Below are 18,743 nucleotides of genomic sequence, written 5' to 3'. Positions count from 1 at the left end.
AGAGAGAGACTTTTCAAGAACTGCAACACTGCCTAATATCCCATGTTCTGTTATCCTTGGTGCGAGTTGGGTATAAGGAGAGAAGAGCTGGAAGGGGGGGGGGGATTTGCTTTAATTTCTTGTTATTTCTCTTTACTTTTAATTCTATTAGTAATAAAACTCTTTCATTGTACTGCAACTGCTTAAGGTTTGTGCCTGCTTTGCTTTTCTCCTAATTCTTACCTCACAGAAGGAAAATAAGTAAGTAATGAATATTTTGAACCAAAACCACTACACTTAATTGGTGTTTCCGCCCGGTTTCGAACTCAACCCGCTACAGGAGAGCAGGGAAAAAAGAGTTTTCTTGTCCATGTTGATAAAGACAGGATCCTGATCCTTCTAGGCCAGGCAGGGCAGGAACACACAGGCAGTGCCCTGCTCCTGCTGCCTGGGGGGAGCTCGGGCTGCGTCCCTGAGCAGCCAAGGGAGCCAGTGGTTATCACTGTTTGCTTTCCAGCACAATATCTGTGGCCCATCTGGAAATTTCCACGAGGCTGCACTGCTCGGGCACTGCCTCGGAGGTTCCTTGGTTATCACTGCCTCTGCATCATTTCTACCCCTGAAAATGTGACCTTATCTTAAATAAAGCTAATAAAAAAGCCTCAAGGCGCCTTTCCCTCCTGCCTCACACACACCAATGGGCTTGGCTGCTTCTCCCCACCAATGGTCTCAAACGTCTGTTTCCTTGCAGGAAGCTGAGTGCAATCTACAGGTGCCAGCCAGGTCGGCTCTGGATCTCCTTCAGCCTCCTCATCCTCCTCCTGGTCACACTTCAGGTTGTGGAGAAGCTGCAGTCTCCTGGGTAGGTCCTGAGCAGAATTATAAATCTGGAGCTCATCCTCCAGGCTTTCACTGGCCACTGAGGTGGGCTCAGAATCGCCCTCCTCAAAACCACCCAGCAGGGTCTTCCTTAGACAGGGAAGAAAATCCAGGTGACAGAGGATCCTCTGGGGGTCCCACATCTCACCCCCATGCCCTGGCCAGAGCTGAGCCCACCCTGGGGTCAGACAAGGCTGCTCTGGGCTTTGTCCTGGCTCACCACAAAACCCCACAGCCCTTGAGCCCAGTCCTCCCAGTCTGGGGTTATCTGCAATTGTTCCTCCAGCTCTTCTGCAGGCTACCAACTCTTCTCTCTCCTTGCCTCCTCTTGCTCTGCCCCTTCCACCAGCCCATCATGCTCCAGGAAGACAGAGACACTGCCACATCACTGCTGCCCTGTCCTTCTCTTCCTCATAGAATCGTTAAGGTTGTAAAGGACCCCCAAGATGATCAAGCCCAAGTTCTTGCACCCACTCCCACCCTCCAGGGCAGCAGTGAAGCCCCTACACTCATCAGCAATGCCACCCACCCCAAGAAAAGAGGGAAACACGTTTTGGGGTGACTTGGGGGGGGGGGGCTCAGGGGGCTCTGTGGGCTGCAGAGGAGCTGCCTCTGCACTGTCCTCCCACCTCCTGCAGCTGAGTATTGTGCCCTCCCTGTCACAGGAGCTGCCAGTGTGAGCTGGAGCGTGGCCTGCAGCAGACCACGGGCCACAAGCTCAGCTCTGCCCTCCACAGCCCCGACCTGCTGTGGGAGGAGGACTCCCCACAGGGGCAGAGGGAAGCTGTGCCAGACCCTGCTCCAGCTGAGGATGTTTTCAGGATGCACCTGTACTTCAGCAAGGAGACCCCTCCGGAAAGCAGCCAAGGGGAGCACCAGATGCAGCAGCCTGAGGAGAGCAGGGAGAAGGAGAAAGCCCATCTGTCAGCCACAGAGCTGAAACCCCAGCTTCCAGGCCTGGAAAAAGCAGCCAGAGAAAGTCCTTCTCCGAGCCCTCCCGGGAGGATCGCCGCAGTTTTGGCAGAAGCTGTCACCAGCAAGTTCATCGTCTTTGCAAACAGGCTGAGCACGGAGGAGCAGAGGGGAATGTCCCCACCTGGAATGGCGCAGGTGGAGGTACAGAGCCAGGCTCAGCCTCGAGCCGTGGGTTCTCCCCACCCTGAGAGGGGCACCTCATTTACACAGCCCGTCCCAAACTCAGCTCAACCTCTGCAGGCAGAGGGTTCTTACAAAACAGACCTGGAGACAGCATTTTCCCCAAACTGGACAGAAGCCTTTAAGGCCCAGGAGGTGACACCTGGAGAAGGTCAGCAGGCCACAGGGGTCACCTCTCAGGGGAAGACGTGCAAGCCCAAGACTGACATTGTTTTCCTGAAAGTCCACAAGAGCGCCAGCAGCACTGTCATGAACATCCTGTTCCGCTTCGGGGAGATGCACAACCTCACCTTCGCCTTCCCCCTCGGCGGGGGCTTCCAGCTCAACTACCCACACCACTTCTTGGCCAGGTTCGTGCAGGGCTTCTCCCCACAGAGCCCCCGGCGCTTCAACATCCTCTGCCACCACATGCGGTTCCTGCAGCCGGAGGTACGGGCAAACCTTTCAGAGGGACGAGTGGGGCAGGGGGACAGGGGCTCATGGGGCACAAGGAGGGGCACCTGTCGAGCACATAAACTCTGCAGGGATGAACTAAAGAGAACCAGGATTGCCCACAGGTACCTGGCATGTCATTGGCATCTCCTGAGATGAGATCCTGCTCTTTTGTGAGCAGGTTTGATGAATCCCTTTGCTGTGACCCATGGCAAGATGGGAGACAGCATCTGTAGCAGGCAGCAACTCTCATCTCTTTCTTGTCTGGTGGGCCCTGGGACATGTCCTGCTCCCTGGACAGGTCCAGAGGGGACCAGCTGCAAGAGGAGAACAGCCAAAGGGCACCAGGTCAGGTCAGCAGTGCTCAGCATCCACCCCTCTGGATGCCACCTGAGGACAGGTGGGCATGGGGAAAGGGAAGAAGACGGGCAGTATCTCCATCCCAGCCCAGCCACGCAGCTGTGGCAGCCCATTGTGGGGAGCTCTGGTCACTGCTCTCCCCGTGTGACTCTTCTAAAGCTCCCTGCAGCTCCTTTGATGAGCTACACCCTGAAATCCTCCCCAGCACCCACCATCTCCAGCCCCAGCGGGTGCCTCTGCTCACCAGCACTGTGGGCGAGAGGATCCCTTCTCCCTACCCCCCCTTTTAAACCCTTCTTCTTCTCCTCTGCAGGTGCAGAAAGTGGTGCCCAGCTCTGCTGTCTACTTCTCCATCCTGAGGAACCCTGTGCAGCTGATGGAGTCCTCCTTCGTGTACTACAAGGGAGCGTCGGCCTTCTCGCGCGTCCGCAGCCTGGAGGAGTTCCTCAGCCAGCCCTACCGCTACTACAACCCCGCCAGCGGCGACCGCCACTACGCCAGGAACCTCATGACCTTCGATTTCGGCTTCAACCCCGACGGAGAGGTGTCCCCTGGGCGCGTGCAGCTCATGCTGAAGGCCATCGAGGCGTCCTTCGACTTCCTGCTCATCTCCGAGTACTTTGACGAGTCCATGGTGCTGCTGAAGGAGATGCTGTGCTGGGACCTGGACAGCGTCATCTCCTTCCCGCTCAACTCCAGGGACAGCAGCACCAAGTCCCCCCTCCCGGACAGCGTCGTGGAGAAGCTAAAGGCCTGGAACAGGCTGGACTGGGAAATCTACACCCACTTTAACAGGACCTTCTGGGAAAGGATCGACCGGGACATCGGCCGGGAGCGCATGCGGCGGGAGGTGCAGGCGCTGCGGGAGCGCCAGGCGGAGCTGGCCCGGACCTGCCTGCAGGGCACGGGCAGCGTGGTCCCCAAGGACATCAAGGACTCTTCCCTGCGGCCGCTGCAGCACGGCGCGGCCAGGATCCTGGGCTATAACCTCAAGGAGGGCTTGGATCAGGAGCTGGAGCGGACGTGCCGGCGGCTGGTGACGCCGGAGCTGCAGTACAGCAGCCTCCTGTACAAGAAGCAGTTCTCCCCGCAGCCCCCCGAGAACCCCCCGGCGGACCGTGCCCCTTCCGAGGAGGCCACCCGAAACTGAGCCCCCCTGGCCCCTCCGGGCATCCTTCTCCATCCGCCCCTGCTGGGGACAGCGGGGCTCAGCCCTCCCGGCCGGGGGGCACCGGCGGGCTGGGGGTGCTGCCCACGCCAGCCCGGTCACCTCTGTCCGTGCACCCCTGAGCACAAGCTCTGCGCTCTGCGGGAGCAGGACGGGCTGGAGCAGGGGCTCGACAGGACTTTTCCACAGGGGAATCCCCCCCCATCAGCAGCTGAAGCCTCAGCACAGCACCGGCTCCAGCAGCGAGGAGCAGATCCAGGAGAGCAGCCCAAATCTTCGGCCCCGCACCAGAGGCTGCAACAGAACAGGGCCAAGCTGTAAATCAGAGCTGTGGAGTTTGACTTACAGCTTGGCAATGGGTCTGTCTGTCTGTGCAGCTGCACTTCTCCCCTGCTCCGTTACCGTGCTGGAAAAGCAGCCTCTAAATTAAAAATAACAACATTCACTGTCACTCCTTAAATTCCCCTTATTTACATCAGTCTGCCCTGTAGATGACCTCCCCAAAAGCCACAGAAGCACACCCCAAACATCTGAAAATGTCCTGAAAAGCAAAAGAAAAAAAAAAATAAAACCCCAAACCAAATCCCAAAAAACCCCAAACAACAACAACAAAAAAATCACCAAAAAAAAAACCCCCAACCAAGCAACCAAGCAACCAAGCAAAAAAAACCAACCCCACCAAACTGGAAAATAGGGAGCCCCAGCATTTTTTTGCCCTGACTGTGGTTCCAAGCTGCCTTTGGATGCTGCATTTATAGGATCAGTGTCCTACTCTGGGGCTGACACAGACACTGCAGTGTCAGACTCAAGTTCCACCCCTGTGTGACAGGGAGACACCTCATGAGCCTCTCTGCAGCCGGATATCCCAACCCACGAGTATCCTACACTCTGCCCGGGGAAAGATCCCACAGGAATGGCTCATGGAGGGCAACTTGGCCTGACTTTTCTCATCCTACACTTCTCCTTGAATCAAAAGCAGAGCCAGCAAATCAGCTGGGAAGAATGGAGGCCTCATCTCTGTCTTTTCAGCACGGTTTCCAAACCAAAAGAGGTTCCAGAAAAATTGCCCAGGGGATCTGAGCATCCCAGGCTCTCCCTGGGGCAGGTGCAAAGAGCCTCAAAGGTTTCAGTTTCCACCCAAAGGCCTCCTGTTCAGTTTAGCCAGGAAAAAAGCCAGACTGTGCTCCCAGTCCCTTCCCGGGACAGTGCCAAGGGACAAGGAGAGGGCACCATTTGGGGAGTTTGCTCCACGTTTTTGGGGTGCTGCATGTTCCATGAAGTTTCATCTCTGAGGCACATCCATGTATTGCTGTGTTGGTCCCTTCCCTCATTTCTCCTGTTGGGATGTGGGGTGGGCTCATGGGTTCAGAGGTCTGGCGTTCCTGGGGGACCTGCACATCCCTCCAGAGGGCAATCCCAGAGGAAATCAACTGGGATGGGCAGCCCAGAGGCCGTGCAGCACTCTGGGGTTGTCCTCCATGGACACAGCAGAGCGCAGGGAGGAGCAGGGCTGGACACTGGGTACCAAACCTGCATCTGACACTTCCACTCCAGGTTTTAATTGGGTGCCACTTCCTTATTCCCTGTTTGCACCTCAAGAAATAGGAGCAGGTCATTCCTGCTCAAGCTCCTGCCAAGATGACCCAGGGCAGAGACACTGGAACAGCCAGAGCATCACAAGGTCCTGTGCTCTTCCCTGAGGAGCGCCCAGCGTGCGGCTCCCATGGGGTGCCCTGGCCCCAGCACAGCCCGGGGATATCCCTGTTCCCAGCAGGTGTTTCCCCCCACACTCCCTCCCTTTCCTCACAGGAAGGACATCACTCACTCAAATGCCAACCACAGCGTTTATTTTTATTATTTTTTTCCACAAACCGTAATTTTACAGTTAGGAGTATTTCACGTAGACACAGAGCAGAGCCCAGGGATCCACGTGCTCAACCACAGCAGCTGCCTGGGTCTCTTTTTTTTTTTCTAACCACAGACCCTTTGTGCACCATTTCTTGATGTTTTACAGTACCAGAACCCAGGCTAAGCACATCCCCAGAGGAGCAGGGTCTCCCGTGGCCAGTGAACTCTCTTGCCTTGGAACATTTTTAATTCCTCTCCAAGACTTGCTGGGTTTAGCCTGTGCAGTTCAGGGACTTCAGGTCAAGTTTAACTCAAACCCCACCAATTTTTAACCAGTATCCATTAATAACTCGAAAGCTCAAAGCCTGTTTCCTTCCCATCCCAAGTGCCCAAGGCAATCACTGGTTTATACTTTGTTTTTAGGGCTGCAAGAGACCCAGTGGGGTTATTTCAGGCGTTGCACGATGCAATAACCCCCAGTTGCTCAAGCCTGCCCGTGGCATGGCCCACAAGACAACCAGCAATTTGTGCAGAAGTGTTCAGAGTTTTCTCTCTGAGGCAGCAATGTGGGCCTGGAATATTTCAGGTTCTCCCAAAATTCCCAGAGGAGCTCGGGGGCTCAGGCATCCTGCAAGGGCTTCCTTTGTGATGCTTTAAGGACTGAACAAGCAGCAAAATCCTCCACACTGGGAAACCCTTTCCCAGGAAAAGGGCAGCCAGGACCCCTGAGCTCAGGCACGGGGCTCCGAGTTGCTCTTCCCAGCTTTCCTCTTCTGCTGGGGTTTGTCACTCTCCACCTGTGCTGCCACCTTTGCCTTGGGCACCTTGTATTTGCTCTTCTGGCTGTAGAGAAGGTTTTTCTGGAAGAGGCGTGGGATGTTGCCCTGGAAGAGCAGGAGGGCAGCGAGCATCCCTGGAATGAGAGCACAGACCCCCTCTGAGCGCTCTGTTGAGCATCTCCACCCTCCCCATGGCTCAGCAGTGGTTTTGGCTCCTTGTCACAACCTTCACCATGACCAAAAGGCAGCTCAGCACCACTGAAGTCCCCACTGAGAGCTGAGGGACCCTCGCTGTGCTGCTTTAAGGTGAATTTAACCACTGTGTCCTTAACATAATAAACAAGGCTTGTTTTGACCCAAAAGGGCCATCAGCCACCCCAGTGGTTTTCTGGCAGAGAATCATTAAGGTTGGAAAAGCCCTCTGAGCCCTTTGAGTCCCGCCATTCCCTCAGTGCTGCCAAGAGTCCATTAATCATGTCCCCAAGTGCCACATCCACATGGCTTTTAAACCCCTGCAGGGATGGTGTCTCCACCACTGCCTTCAGCAGAGTGTGCCAGTGCCTGACCACCCTTCAGGGAAGACATTTTCCCAATATCCAACCTAAACTTCCCCTGGGGCAGCTTGAGGCCGTTTCCTCTTGTTCCATCGCTGTTCTCTGGCAGCAGAGCCCGACTCCCACCTGGCTCCACCCTCAGGGACTTGTCTCCTCTCTCAGCACACATCCAGCTCCCCATGACCATCCTGGAGCTGAGGACAACCCCAAAGCATAACTCAGCCTGCCATTACCCTTCACTAAACCTCCCCTGGACTTTGGCTTCAGGAAGATTTCTGCCCCTGTACTGTGCAGAAGGTGCATTTTAAAAACATTGGATAGCAAAGAGATGACCCCAGAGACAGTGAGGCAGGATGAAAAATGACACTTGCCACTGGCAACCCCAAGTTCAGCCCTTTGCCAGAACAGTCCATGTTACACTGAGCACTTCTGCCTTGCCCCCATCCCAGCTCCTGCCCCCTGGGAAGATCTCACCTGCGAGGGGCCCCAGCCAGTAAACCTGGATGTAGTCCCAGAAGCTGTTCCCCGAGCAGTGGAAGGTGGTGGCTGTGGCCAGGGCAGGGTTGAAGATGGCCCCCGTGAACGGTCCAGCTGTGTGGGAAGAGAAACGTGGCCAACAGTCCCACCACATCCTTTGGAACGCTGACAGAGGGCTGGGACCCCTCCTGCCTGCCTGGGGCAGCTCTTGGACCGGGGAAATCCCACCCTCATCGTCCTGAGCTTTGTGGGAAGTGGAAAAAGCTCAGTGCAGGACCGAGGGATTGTAGTAGGGGACATTCCAGGGAAGTGATCCCGGTCTTGAGCTATGGCTGTGAGCTGACATTCACCTGCAGCCCAGACACCCTAAAGTGCCATCTTCATCCCACAGTGAATATTCCCCAAAAGAACAGAAAACAAACACCTCAGGAGCCTTATCAATCCCTACCTCTCCAGTCCTGGAAGATGAAAAAGGGGCTGTTCCTCCCCCACAAATGAGGTAGTTTTCCAAACGACTTGGAAAAAGGAACGCCGGTGCTGCTCACCTGTGTAGGTCAGGAAGGTGACAGTCACTGCCAGCGCAGGGACCCGGCACAGGGGGTGACTCTGTCGCACCTTGAGCAGGACAAGGTGGAACAGGAAGGAGCAGGAGCCTTCCACGAAGGCAGCGTGGGGCAGGGAGGCGCGGATGGAGGAGCTGCACTCGGGCGCGATCAGGTGCTGGATGAAGTGCAGCTGTGTCAGCTCCCAGGACCAGTAGAGCCAGGTGAGAGCCCAGCCCGTCCCTGTGCCCACACCCTGGGCCAGCAGCTTGGCCACCGTGGCTGCCAGGCTGGACTCGAGGAGCAGGAACTCCTGGAGAGACACGGTGGGGTTGGCGGATGCTCCGTCAAAAGAGGCGCTGTGGACAGCGGAGAGGAGGAAGAGCAGCGTCAGGACCACGTCCAGGCCAAAGCCACCACCCCAGGGGCCAATATCCATCAGCATCCTCAGCTCGAGGCAGCTCATGCACAACTGGAGCGAGCCAGCAAATTCCCTGGCAAGGCAGCCGTGTGTTCCGGGGGACAGAAGCCTCTTGGAAAGCCACCTGAGCAGCTGGCACACCCCAACAACCAGGAAAAAAAAAGCAATGGAGACATTCAAGCCATCCATAGTGAAGGCTGTGCTGGGGGCAGCGTCTGGACCAAACCCGGGACGGAGCAGAGGAAGCTCCTGCAACCTCCTCTTTATAAAGCCAAGCCTAAGCAAACGTGGCACAGCCCGACAGGCCTGGGAAAGGCCACACGTGTGGCCCCCGCGGGGCAATGCCGGTGCCACGGGAGCTGCCGGACTCACAGCAGCTGCAGCAGCCACCAAGGTGTTTGTCCCAGCAAATCCCGGTGTTCTCTCCACCAGCACTGAGCCCCCAGCCCCAGCAGTCACAGCTGGAGCCCACAGCAGCCCCCCAGAGCTGACAGCTCTTCCAGAAGGAACAAAAAACTTCATTTTCTTTCTGCTTGGCTCCAATGCCTGTGGCTGCTCCGTCTCTGGAAGTGTCCAAGGCCAAGTTGGACATTGGGGCTTGGAGCAACCTGGGATAGTGGAAGTCCCTGCCCATGGAGGGGGTGGAAAGAGATCAGTTTAAGGCCCCTTCCAACCCAAACCACTCTGGGAATCCATGGTAAACAATCCATGATGTGTCTTCTGAGTCATTTCCCTGCTCTGCAGAAGTGCCACCGCCACCCTGAGCTCCCATTTCCCATCCCTTCAGGCAGAAGGGGCTCTCCTGCACCCCCAGGGCAGGCAGTGCTGGGGTAACCCAGCTCCTCTCAGTGCCCCGTCACACACAAAGAGCCAACAGCTTTGATTTGGGCCATTTTATTTCCCCCCCATGCCATTTATATAAGAAATTACCAGGAAACACAGGTTTGAAGCACAGCACTTGAGCAGGGATGAGGCTCTTCATACAGTTCAAGCCATGAAAAGCAGGAGCAGATGCTCCAAATGCATTGGAGCCTCTCCCCCAACAGCCTTGGACAGCAGAGAAGAAACACGACATCGTGGGGATGCCTGTGAAGGCCACAGCTCAGCCTCTCCCCCTGCACCACCGTCCCTCCTCTCATCTGCCTTCCCCCTCCTTTCCATCCCCAAGTGCCCGCCCCAGAGTGGTTTTGGGAAGGGTCCCTGGCACTCACAGGGCTTGCTTTGCAAACCACGGGAGGTGTGGGCAAGGAGAGGGACCACGCTGCCAACCACCCATCACCCAAACCCTCCTCTCCTCCCCCCCTAGACTGCCCTGCTTTTGGTCAGCCTGCCTCAGAACCTCGCGAGTTTAACTCTTTTCACCCCAATTCTCCCTGCAGCTGACAGGACAAGCACCCATCTTTCACCTCAAATGAACAAATGACTTGGCTTGAATAACAGAAGATGAAACATTCTTGAGGAGTCTCATAAATTAGTAACTTTGTCCTCGTGAAAATTGGCCTCTGGCAGCAACAAAGCGCTGGCCAAAGCTACTCATCACTGCAGAACCAACTATAAAATACTTGGTATCACAATCCACCTCATTTCTTTTCACCTCCTTCTGTGTTTCTCAGGAACCACAGAGGTCCTGAGAGTAGAACCAGTAGAGTTTTCTCTTTAGAAATAAAACCTCACGAGGACCCAGCCTGAATCCAGCCCCTGGAAGAGAGCCACCAGATTATGGGACGCAGACTGGTAAAACTGGGAAAGAAATTCCAGCATCTTTTCCTTTCCCCAGAAATGGATTTTTTCCCTTCCTTTCAAGCATTGTAAGGGTTGGGCCTTAGGAAATAAATGTTCTAAGGTTTAAAAGCTATTTCCCCCTCATTGCTTGTAATTCTGCCCATGGCACATCCTGCAGTTGTGGGACATTTAACCCAGGCTGGAGAGAGGAGCTGGGAGCTGTTGATTCCAAGGAGAACTATGGGATTAAACAATGCCAGGGGCTCGTTCCCTCATTTGTGTTAGTGCTGACAGCAGCCTCCACACAGCTTTGCAGGCCTGCTCTTCTAGGAACAAAAACGATCTAAAAATCCCAATATTCCCACCAAAACCCCCTTTTTTGTAGCTGGAACATCAGTGTCTCTCTAAACCAAACTTGCTTTCGGGGCTTAAAATGCAGATCTTTAAGTGGGGGGGGGGGGGGGGTTTAGCCACGGGACAGGAACAAGTTGGCACTTCCAGAGTTCAGCAAAATAAACACTCCCCAAAACCACTGAAGGGTCACAAGAGCTGAGCTCCCTCGCTATTTTCACCCTCCAAGAGGGAACAGCTACAGAACAAAAGAGTTACAAGGTTATTTAAGGGGAGTTTTAGCGGGCAGGGGGTGGATTAGAGCTTTCCAGCAGCTGTTCCCAGCTGCTGTCACAAGGCAGCAGGAACCCAGGGCAGGTTTCCCTTTGTGGTCAAGCAGGGAAAAGGGTTCCAGGAGATCCAAGAGTTAATTGTGCTTCGTGAAAAGACCTGAATCCTTAGAATAAGCATTCACTGAGAGGAAAAAATAACAAAGATGGGTCATCCTTGACTCTAGAAAGCTCAAGGAGTTGCAGGAGGCATCTGTCCTGAGGAAGGTGTGGGCATGTCTCCCCTCCAGACCAGTCCAAGGAGCTGCCCCGAGTCCCATCAGTGCCCTCAGCGCTGATCCACAGTTGTACCAAGCTGGATTCACTGCTCACAACCCTCCAGGAAACACCAGGACCTGCAGCCCATGCACTGAGCCATCTGTGCCTTGACACAGACTGTCTGCTCTTCCCATCCCAGCCTCCTCTGCACTGACTCAACACAGCTCCAAAGCACAAGTCTGGGGGCCTGTTACGTGTCTGAAAGAGAATGAGCAACCCCTAACTTCCCACTGGGAAAATCCCATTAAAAAACCCAACCCATCGGTCCCTATGGGCTGTTTCAACACTCAGCTCAGCTGGGATTTGACATCTTGATGGATTGGACTTGATGATCCTAAAGGTCCTTCCCAACCTTACTGATCCCACGATTTTAAGTGATGATGTGCTGGAGGACATTCCCACTGCAGACACCAGCTGGGAAAAGCACAAGGAGCTGTGTCGGTGCTGCCCTGCTCCCTCCTGACAGGCTGCAGGTAGAGAACTCACAGAAAGTCATTGTTCTCACTTGGTGGTATTTCCCTCCCTCAAGGAAAAGAAACCTTTCCTTAGGTTGGATTCACAGTAGGGAAAAGAGCTCTTGGAAGAATCTGCTTCCTCCACATATCTGGAGAGCAACACCCAGAGTTTGGCCGAGCTCAGCAAACTTTCACATCGCTTTCTCACGTGACTGAGGACGGCTGTTTTTATTAAAAATAACCTTGAGAGCAAAATGCAAGTTCTTTAAAAAAAGGGGAAAATGCAGCTGTACAAATCCCTGGAAGCAGGGATCTACAGACACCACCATGCACCAGCACAGGAGCCACGGGAACTGCACTGATACCCAACAGTGCTCCTCAGGCACCACTGTGAAAACACCCTCTGCTATTGAGGATCCTCATTTTTCACCCACCCTGGTTTTCACCAGCGTGCTACAGGTGCAGTCCAAACAGCTGTGCTCAGCTTTGCAGTAACTCACTGCAGCCAAACAGCAGCCCTGAAAGGGACAAATTGCTGCCCCCAAATATACTGCATTTTAAATACCAATCTAGAATAAACTGATCTCAAAAAATGGGGCTGCCCTTGGGTTTAGTCTCGGGTAGGTACATGCAAGGGATGAGCAAGTTCACACAAGACTTTGGAGGATTTATCCAGGACTTGCAACTTTCAGCCGTGCAAGCCAAAATTAGCCAAAGCCCTGCTCTCCTTCAAGTACCAAAATCCTGATAATTCTGAGTTCTACTGAGCACCTTCTCCTCCTGTCCCTTCTTCCCCCAGAAATTAAATGCCAAATCACCAGTTTAAATGCACAAAGGGTCAATTACAAGTAAAGACAAAGATACTACAACAAATTGATAACCCTGAAGAGACAGGCTCCGTGCAAACCAACATTCTCATGTCTGGGTGCAGCAGCTGCTGGGCACAAGTGGTTTCTTCATTTCCCTCTGTCAGGGTATGAGCAAAGCCTGTGCAACATGCAAGAAAGGGGAAGAGCCCATTTCCCAGTAGCAGACAGGGAACACAGGGCACGGCGAGTCCTCACCATTCACGACTGAGGCAGAAACGTCACCCGGAACCAACTGACCCTCCTTGTCCTTGGCAGGCCAATATCCCACAGCCTTTTTGTAGGTTCAGTGGAAAACAGAAGTGGCTCTCTGCAGCCTTGGAGGCCAAGAGGCACCATGGATCTCATCCCAAGTCCTCGGAGAGCTGTTGGCACCCAGTGCCCTCACTGCCACGGTCAAACGCTGGTCAGCGGCGACGGCGCAAACCCAGGAGCCAGATCTTCCCAGCAGGCAGCAGGACAGCTCAGCAGCTCCCATGGATCCTGTGCCATAACCTTTATAAGCAGGATACTGGGTGGGACCCATGGTGCAATAAAGCAGAGCTGTTGGAACAGCTCCTGGATCATCACCACAGTGCCAGGGTCACTGGGCCCGTCAGTGCCACCCCAGTACTGGTGAGTGGATGGTGGAAGATGCGGCTGGGACGGGCCAGGCTGGTGTTTGCTCTGCTCCCTTGGCATGGAGAGCGAGGGACCTCTCTCCCACAGTGGGTGAAAAGGGTGTTCCAGAGCTGCTCTCCTCCCATCAGCGATCCAGAGGCTTTTTGGGAGGCACAGCCATCTGCCAGCAGCGCACAGCAGCAAGGAAAGCTTGTGGTGATCCCAAGGCTGGTACTGACACCGATGAATAATAAAACTTTACAAGAAACAGGCTGGTATAGCATAAAATTACATCCACCATCATTAAAGCATTCCTGAAAAGCTTAATTACAAATACATTCTGTTAATCTCAGTAAAACACCGACACGTGAACTCTTTCAGGTACTCTTGTCTTCAAAGGTATAAACTCATGACAGGGAAAAGGGGGGAAAAAACCCCAAATGTTTTTTAAAAGTTTATTTCTAGCCCTGAAAGAACAGTTATTAAACAAAGTCAACAAATACAGTAGTTAATATTGCAGTAACAATTAAATAACATAATGGGATTAAATTACACAAAAGGCAACATTAACATCTGAAGACAGTTAAAAAAATAAAAAGAAAGCTTGCACCTACTTCCATTCCCATCAACAGCATAAGGAACAGAGGGAAAAACAGACCAGAGAGATTTATTGACTCAATTCCAGCTGCAGAGACCCTTAATCACGTTTTTGCTCCCTCCCCAGCCCCTCTGACAATGGGACCCATCTGCTGTAGCCAAACCTTTGTACCTCGCTGCACGGAGAGCCAGGGGGGAAGGCTCCATTTAGTCTCATTAACACCTAAGGCAGGGCAAAGTGCACATTCCCACGGCTGTTTTTAACGAGAACTCTGGTTTGTTCGATGGTAACAACATCCCAGGAATCTCACATTCCCTGCACACCTGCACCTCAGCCACGGACACTTCAGAGGGATCACGTGCACAGCTGACCCCCACTCAGGATCTTGGGCGGGCACCCAAGAGGGATGCACAGGAATCCCCAAATTCGGATGCAACTCGTCCCTTCTCATCCTTTCCTCAAGCTCTGGCTGGTCTCCACCTGCCCCAGTGACACAGCAGAGCTGACAGCCCTGCACCCACTCAAGGACTCCACTCTGCTCCCACCAGGGAAAACGCACGGCTCGGAGCTTCTCACCTTGCAGACACCCTCAGAAAAGTGATGCCTGACCCTCCAGACACAAAAGCACAGCACAAAAACCTTCTCCTGCCTCTCCTCTCCTGCCAGCCCCACCCCTGATCCCCATGGAAACCACCCCACAGAACAGCTGCGTGGGGACAGGGAGATGCTGGCACTTCCCAGCCTCGGAGCTGAACACCCAGGTCACACACACAATTTGGGAATTTCGGGATTGGGCCAAGTTTTGTGCATTAGGATGGCTGAATCTTTGGAAATCGTCTCCTAAGCAGACTAAATTGGACAAATTTTGCAACAGATGTTTTAAACCGTTCTCATACACCAATAGAAGTGAACTAATAAGTTAAAATTACTTATGATTTCTTGTTTTCTATTAAAAACAGCTAAATTTATCTAGATTGTGCCATTAAAAAAAACCCCAACAAAACAAAAAGATGAAAGAAAGAAAAGCTCCCAGTTCAACTCTGGCACAAGGAGTTTCACCAAGTCCATTGCCAGCAATGGACAAACCATTGGTACAACAGGTTTTTTCCTCAGCCAAGCCTCCTCACTGCTCCATTTGACCAGAGAGCCAGGACACACTCAAACCAGGGTGATTACAGTGTCTATGACTCATAACAAACTTTTTTTCCAGGGAAATGCACTTGGATTTCCTTACCTGGAATGAGACACTTCCTTGGATTTAAAATTTTAAGCCATAACTGTTCTTACACTTGCAGCTAGAGAGATTTATCCCTGTGAGGAGCAGTTAAGATAATTCACCCAACACAGATTTTAACCATCACCCAGGAGCAGAACACAAGCTGAACCTGCCCAACAAGGCACCCTGGTGGCCCCACACGATCCCCAGGAGCTGTGAGACCCCAGCCCTGCTCCCCTACACTATCCCCCCAAACTGCCTCTGCTGTCCTGCCTGGCCACTCTCACCTGGAAGTTTGTTCTGTCATACCTTGGCTACCAGTCCCCAAAATGTCATTCTCTCTATATAGATACTGAAATTCTCTGAAAATTACTTCTATCCCCTGCCAGCAATGTTTGGGAAAGTGTGCAAAAATTTTTATTCAGGGTCCTCTGTCCACACCCAACCAATAGCTCTGTCTGTCCCAGGCCCTGCCCCGCTGGGAAGGCAATACAATCCCACTAAAGTCATGGTTGTTCTTTCACAGACTCATTTGGCACATTGGTACTACTTGGCTCTTCCTGAAACACTTTTGGGGAGGTTGAAATGCATAGACTGTAGCACTAGAAGGGGCACAGGCTCTGCTAAACTCACCCCTGGCAACACCCCAAGAACTGAACCGCTCAGGATGTCGCTGTCCTTCAGAAGGAGGCACTTCTTGTTGTGTTGAAGGGTTGGCTGCAGCCATCCTGGCTGGTACAGTGTCCTTGGTGCCAAGGATCAGTGGGACACCAGCCAGTTCAACAGGCCCCACGATGGCCTGACAGCACTGCTTCCCCTCTGCTTCATCTCACAACTTTGGCATGTCCAGGTGTTCATCATCTTCTCTTCAGATCACGGTTCCAAAATCCTGTATCGTCAGTGTCCTCAGATCTGGTTATTTGTTCTTCTGGTTTCATTAGTACAAATGGAGCACATACAAAACTGGAAAAAAATAGCTCTAATACTTTAAACTCTGACAACTCCATAGGTTGATGCATTATTTGCTTGGCAGGGGGAAGGGGGGGGGAAATTACAACATATACAAAAATGTATTTGATACAAAGAAGGGAAACGTAAAATAAAAAAAGTCAAAGGCACCAGCATAACTTCCAAAGCCCAAGTCAGAGCACAGATACATGTTTGTGAACCACCCACTGCACCAAGCACCTTATCCCTCAAGCTTCTGGCCAGCAAGTCTAACAGGGAAAAAAGAGCAGACAGGAAGACAGCTGGAATTTTTTCTTGCCCTGACTAGAACTGATCATTTGATCATAAATAAAGTATCTGACCCCAACCTACACATCCATAACCCACATCCAAAGACCTGACCGATCATTAGGTTCTACAAAGAGGCCACGGTTTTGATTTTAAGAAAATGTCCACAGAGCACAGGCATGAGAAACAGCTGAATACTTCTCTTCCCCCTCTCTCTCTCCTTACTCATTTTAAAAAGTGAAAACCATCCCCATACATTATGATTCCTTAAGTAACAGAGTTGTTGATTCTACAGTACAGCGACAGCTAATCCAAAAAAGCAATGAGGGGCAAGATGTACCTTCACATTCGCCACACCTGCCGTGAATCTGGTCACTGGGAGCTTCCCACAGGGATTGCAGGTAGAGGGGAGGAAGAGGAGAGTCAAAGAGATCAGCAGGTAAAATTAGTACTGCTCTCTGAAAGCTTGAATCTGTCATTCAAGTATTGAAAGTACCCAGAGGGTACAACGGGAGCTGTTACAGCGAAGTCGTTAAAACCCCTTAAAGCCCCGGGCACAGCAAGTGGCATTTCTGGGCTGTCTGGGAAACAAAAATCAGAATAAAAAAACCCACAAAGGCCAATAATTCAGCCCTCAATTCCTTCTGGACCCCAGACAGGGATCTCTATAGAGTCGCCACAATGTATTTTGGGTGTCTTCTGGATGAGAGTTTCTTCCCTTTTGCAGATGTTTCCCACCCCCAAAAAACCCCTTCCCTCCCCCCCGAAGTGTAACAATTTCATATATTATAAAGATTTGTAAAATACAAACAAACAAAAAAGGAAGAAGGCTGTGGCAGGATGTTAGCGGTTACTCTTCATTGCTTCTTTGGCTGCCAGGATCAGTGGCGTCAAGCTGGACAGAGGTTTGGCCAGTTTCAAGAAGGGATGCTGCCAGGAAGACACAAACACAAGGAATCAGTGAAAGATATGCTTTTAAAAGTTTGATTTCCAGCAGGATTCATGTCTCCACAGAGCTAAGCAGGAATGACTCTGCATTTGAACTGCTGACTTGTTTCATGTGTTTCTCCTGATGGCTACAAGGACAAAATGATCCCAAGCTGGCTGGGCTCACACTGCCTTGCCCAATGGAGTTTCTCCTGGAATATCTCACTGTTTTTGGAAAATGTGAGTATTGAAGCTGCACTTGCAGTGAGCAAAACAAAGATCTAAACAAGAAATAGTCAGAGAAAGATAAGAAGCAGCAGCTGGCTTTACTGGGAAAGCCTCTGCATCATCTGCCTCAGATCTTCTACTGCTCTCCCCAGGAACAGCATCAGTGGGGATGATCACTCATTGTGTGAAGAAGTGGGATCACTCCTTCACACAATGCTGCCTACAAGCAGATCCCATTTAACAAACCAGCTTTTTCCCAGTGCACAGAAAGTATTCAAAAATCAAAAATAAAAGGAGAAACGGTGGCACGATGGCAAGGACACTGCTCCAGCTGCTCAGCTCGCAGGGCAGAACCCGGGGGAGAAGGGAAACTTTTCTTTTCAAGGCTTGAACGCTGATGTCAGACCAGCAGATTATTTTATCTGGAGTTCTGATTCACAGTTGGACATTCACAAGTGTAAGTATGAAAAGCAGTGCAAATGCTATCAATGGCCACCTCCTGAAGGGAGTTGCTAAACTTTGGCAGTGGCAGAGTGAAGGCACAGATTATGATGGAACAACTTTGGAGTGTGTTATAGATCTCTCCTACCAACTGCTCTCACTACAGTTCACAGGAGAAAACACAGAAAAAAAGCAAGGGTGTCAGTCTATGGTGTGGTTGACCTGAGTGTGCCTTCTGGACCTCACACTGTGAGAAAAGCTGAGTCTCACCTGTAGCAATTCTTTGGCTGATCCTCTTTTCTCCACATCCATCTCCAAACATCGGTTCAAGAAATCCCGGAATATCGGGGACAGTTTCTCGGGGTTCTGGAGTTCTGGGGTGCCATTAGTTGCTATCAAATATAAAGCCTGTAAAATGAAGAATAAGGTACAACCAAAACCAAGCTTTAAAAGATGCCAAACTGACCTGCCTGGTGGCAAGCCCTCAGATGAGAGGGCTCTGCAGCCTACTTCTCCTCAACTTCAGAGAATGGAACTGTAAAAATGCCACAAGTGTAGGCAGTCATGACCTATTCTTGCTAGTAGCAAAATGATATTCAAGATCTTGCGGCAACAGATACTGACCCTAGCAAAGAAAGTATCAAGTTGTGACACAGCAGCACTTTCCATAACACCATGGATTTACTTTCCCTAAACTGTCACAGAGGCCTGAGGTCAAAGTCCTGTGTTTCAGTTACAGGGAGGCAAATCTTCTAAGTACCATCACAGAATCCCAGACTGGTTTAGGTTGAAAGGGGACCTTTAAAGCCCATCCTGTTCCACTCCCTGCCTTGGGCAGGGACACCTTCCACTATCCCAAGTCCCATCCAACCTGGCCTTGGACACTTCCAAGGATGGGGAGTCAGGGTAAGGCTGACTGCAA

At 52.1% G+C, this 18,743-nt stretch overlaps 3 protein-coding genes across 3 annotated transcripts in view; 1 reads left to right on the top strand and 2 right to left on the bottom strand.

The window, feature by feature from the left end:
- The first annotated feature begins 2,103 nt into the window (after positions 1-2,103).
- Positions 2,104-3,955, top strand: LOC116448881 (galactose-3-O-sulfotransferase 2-like). Its single transcript, XM_032119902.1, has 2 exons — positions 2,104-2,442; positions 3,119-3,955. The coding sequence occupies exons 1-2, from the start codon at positions 2,263-2,265 to the stop codon at positions 3,953-3,955; spliced, it is 1,017 nt and encodes a 338-aa protein (XP_031975793.1). The 5' UTR covers positions 2,104-2,262.
- A 1,848-nt stretch (positions 3,956-5,803) lies between these two features.
- Positions 5,804-9,162, bottom strand: LOC116448814 (aquaporin-12-like). Its single transcript, XM_032119773.1, has 3 exons — positions 8,177-9,162; positions 7,629-7,745; positions 5,804-6,734 (listed from the first exon to the last, which is right to left on the bottom strand). The coding sequence occupies exons 1-3, from the start codon at positions 9,114-9,116 to the stop codon at positions 6,553-6,555; spliced, it is 1,239 nt and encodes a 412-aa protein (XP_031975664.1). The 5' UTR covers positions 9,117-9,162; the 3' UTR covers positions 5,804-6,552.
- Positions 9,163-13,626: 4,464 nt separating this feature from the next.
- Positions 13,627-18,743, bottom strand: part of PAK2 (p21 (RAC1) activated kinase 2) — a 42,167-nt gene continuing 37,050 nt past the window's right edge. The window contains exons 14-15 of the mRNA XM_032119521.1: positions 18,092-18,229; positions 13,627-17,155 (exon numbers count right to left, since the gene is read on the bottom strand). Coding sequence (XP_031975412.1) covers positions 17,069-17,155; positions 18,092-18,229 — 225 coding nt within the window. The 3' untranslated portion in view covers positions 13,627-17,068. The remainder of the gene's footprint in view (positions 17,156-18,091; positions 18,230-18,743) is intronic.

This window comes from Corvus moneduloides, chromosome 10 (assembly GCF_009650955.1).
Source record: "Corvus moneduloides isolate bCorMon1 chromosome 10, bCorMon1.pri, whole genome shotgun sequence".
In the NCBI taxonomy this organism is placed as follows: Eukaryota; Metazoa; Chordata; class Aves; order Passeriformes; family Corvidae; genus Corvus; species Corvus moneduloides.
Note: the sequence above shows the minus strand (reverse complement) of the source record. Positions and strands in the feature narration are given on the sequence as shown.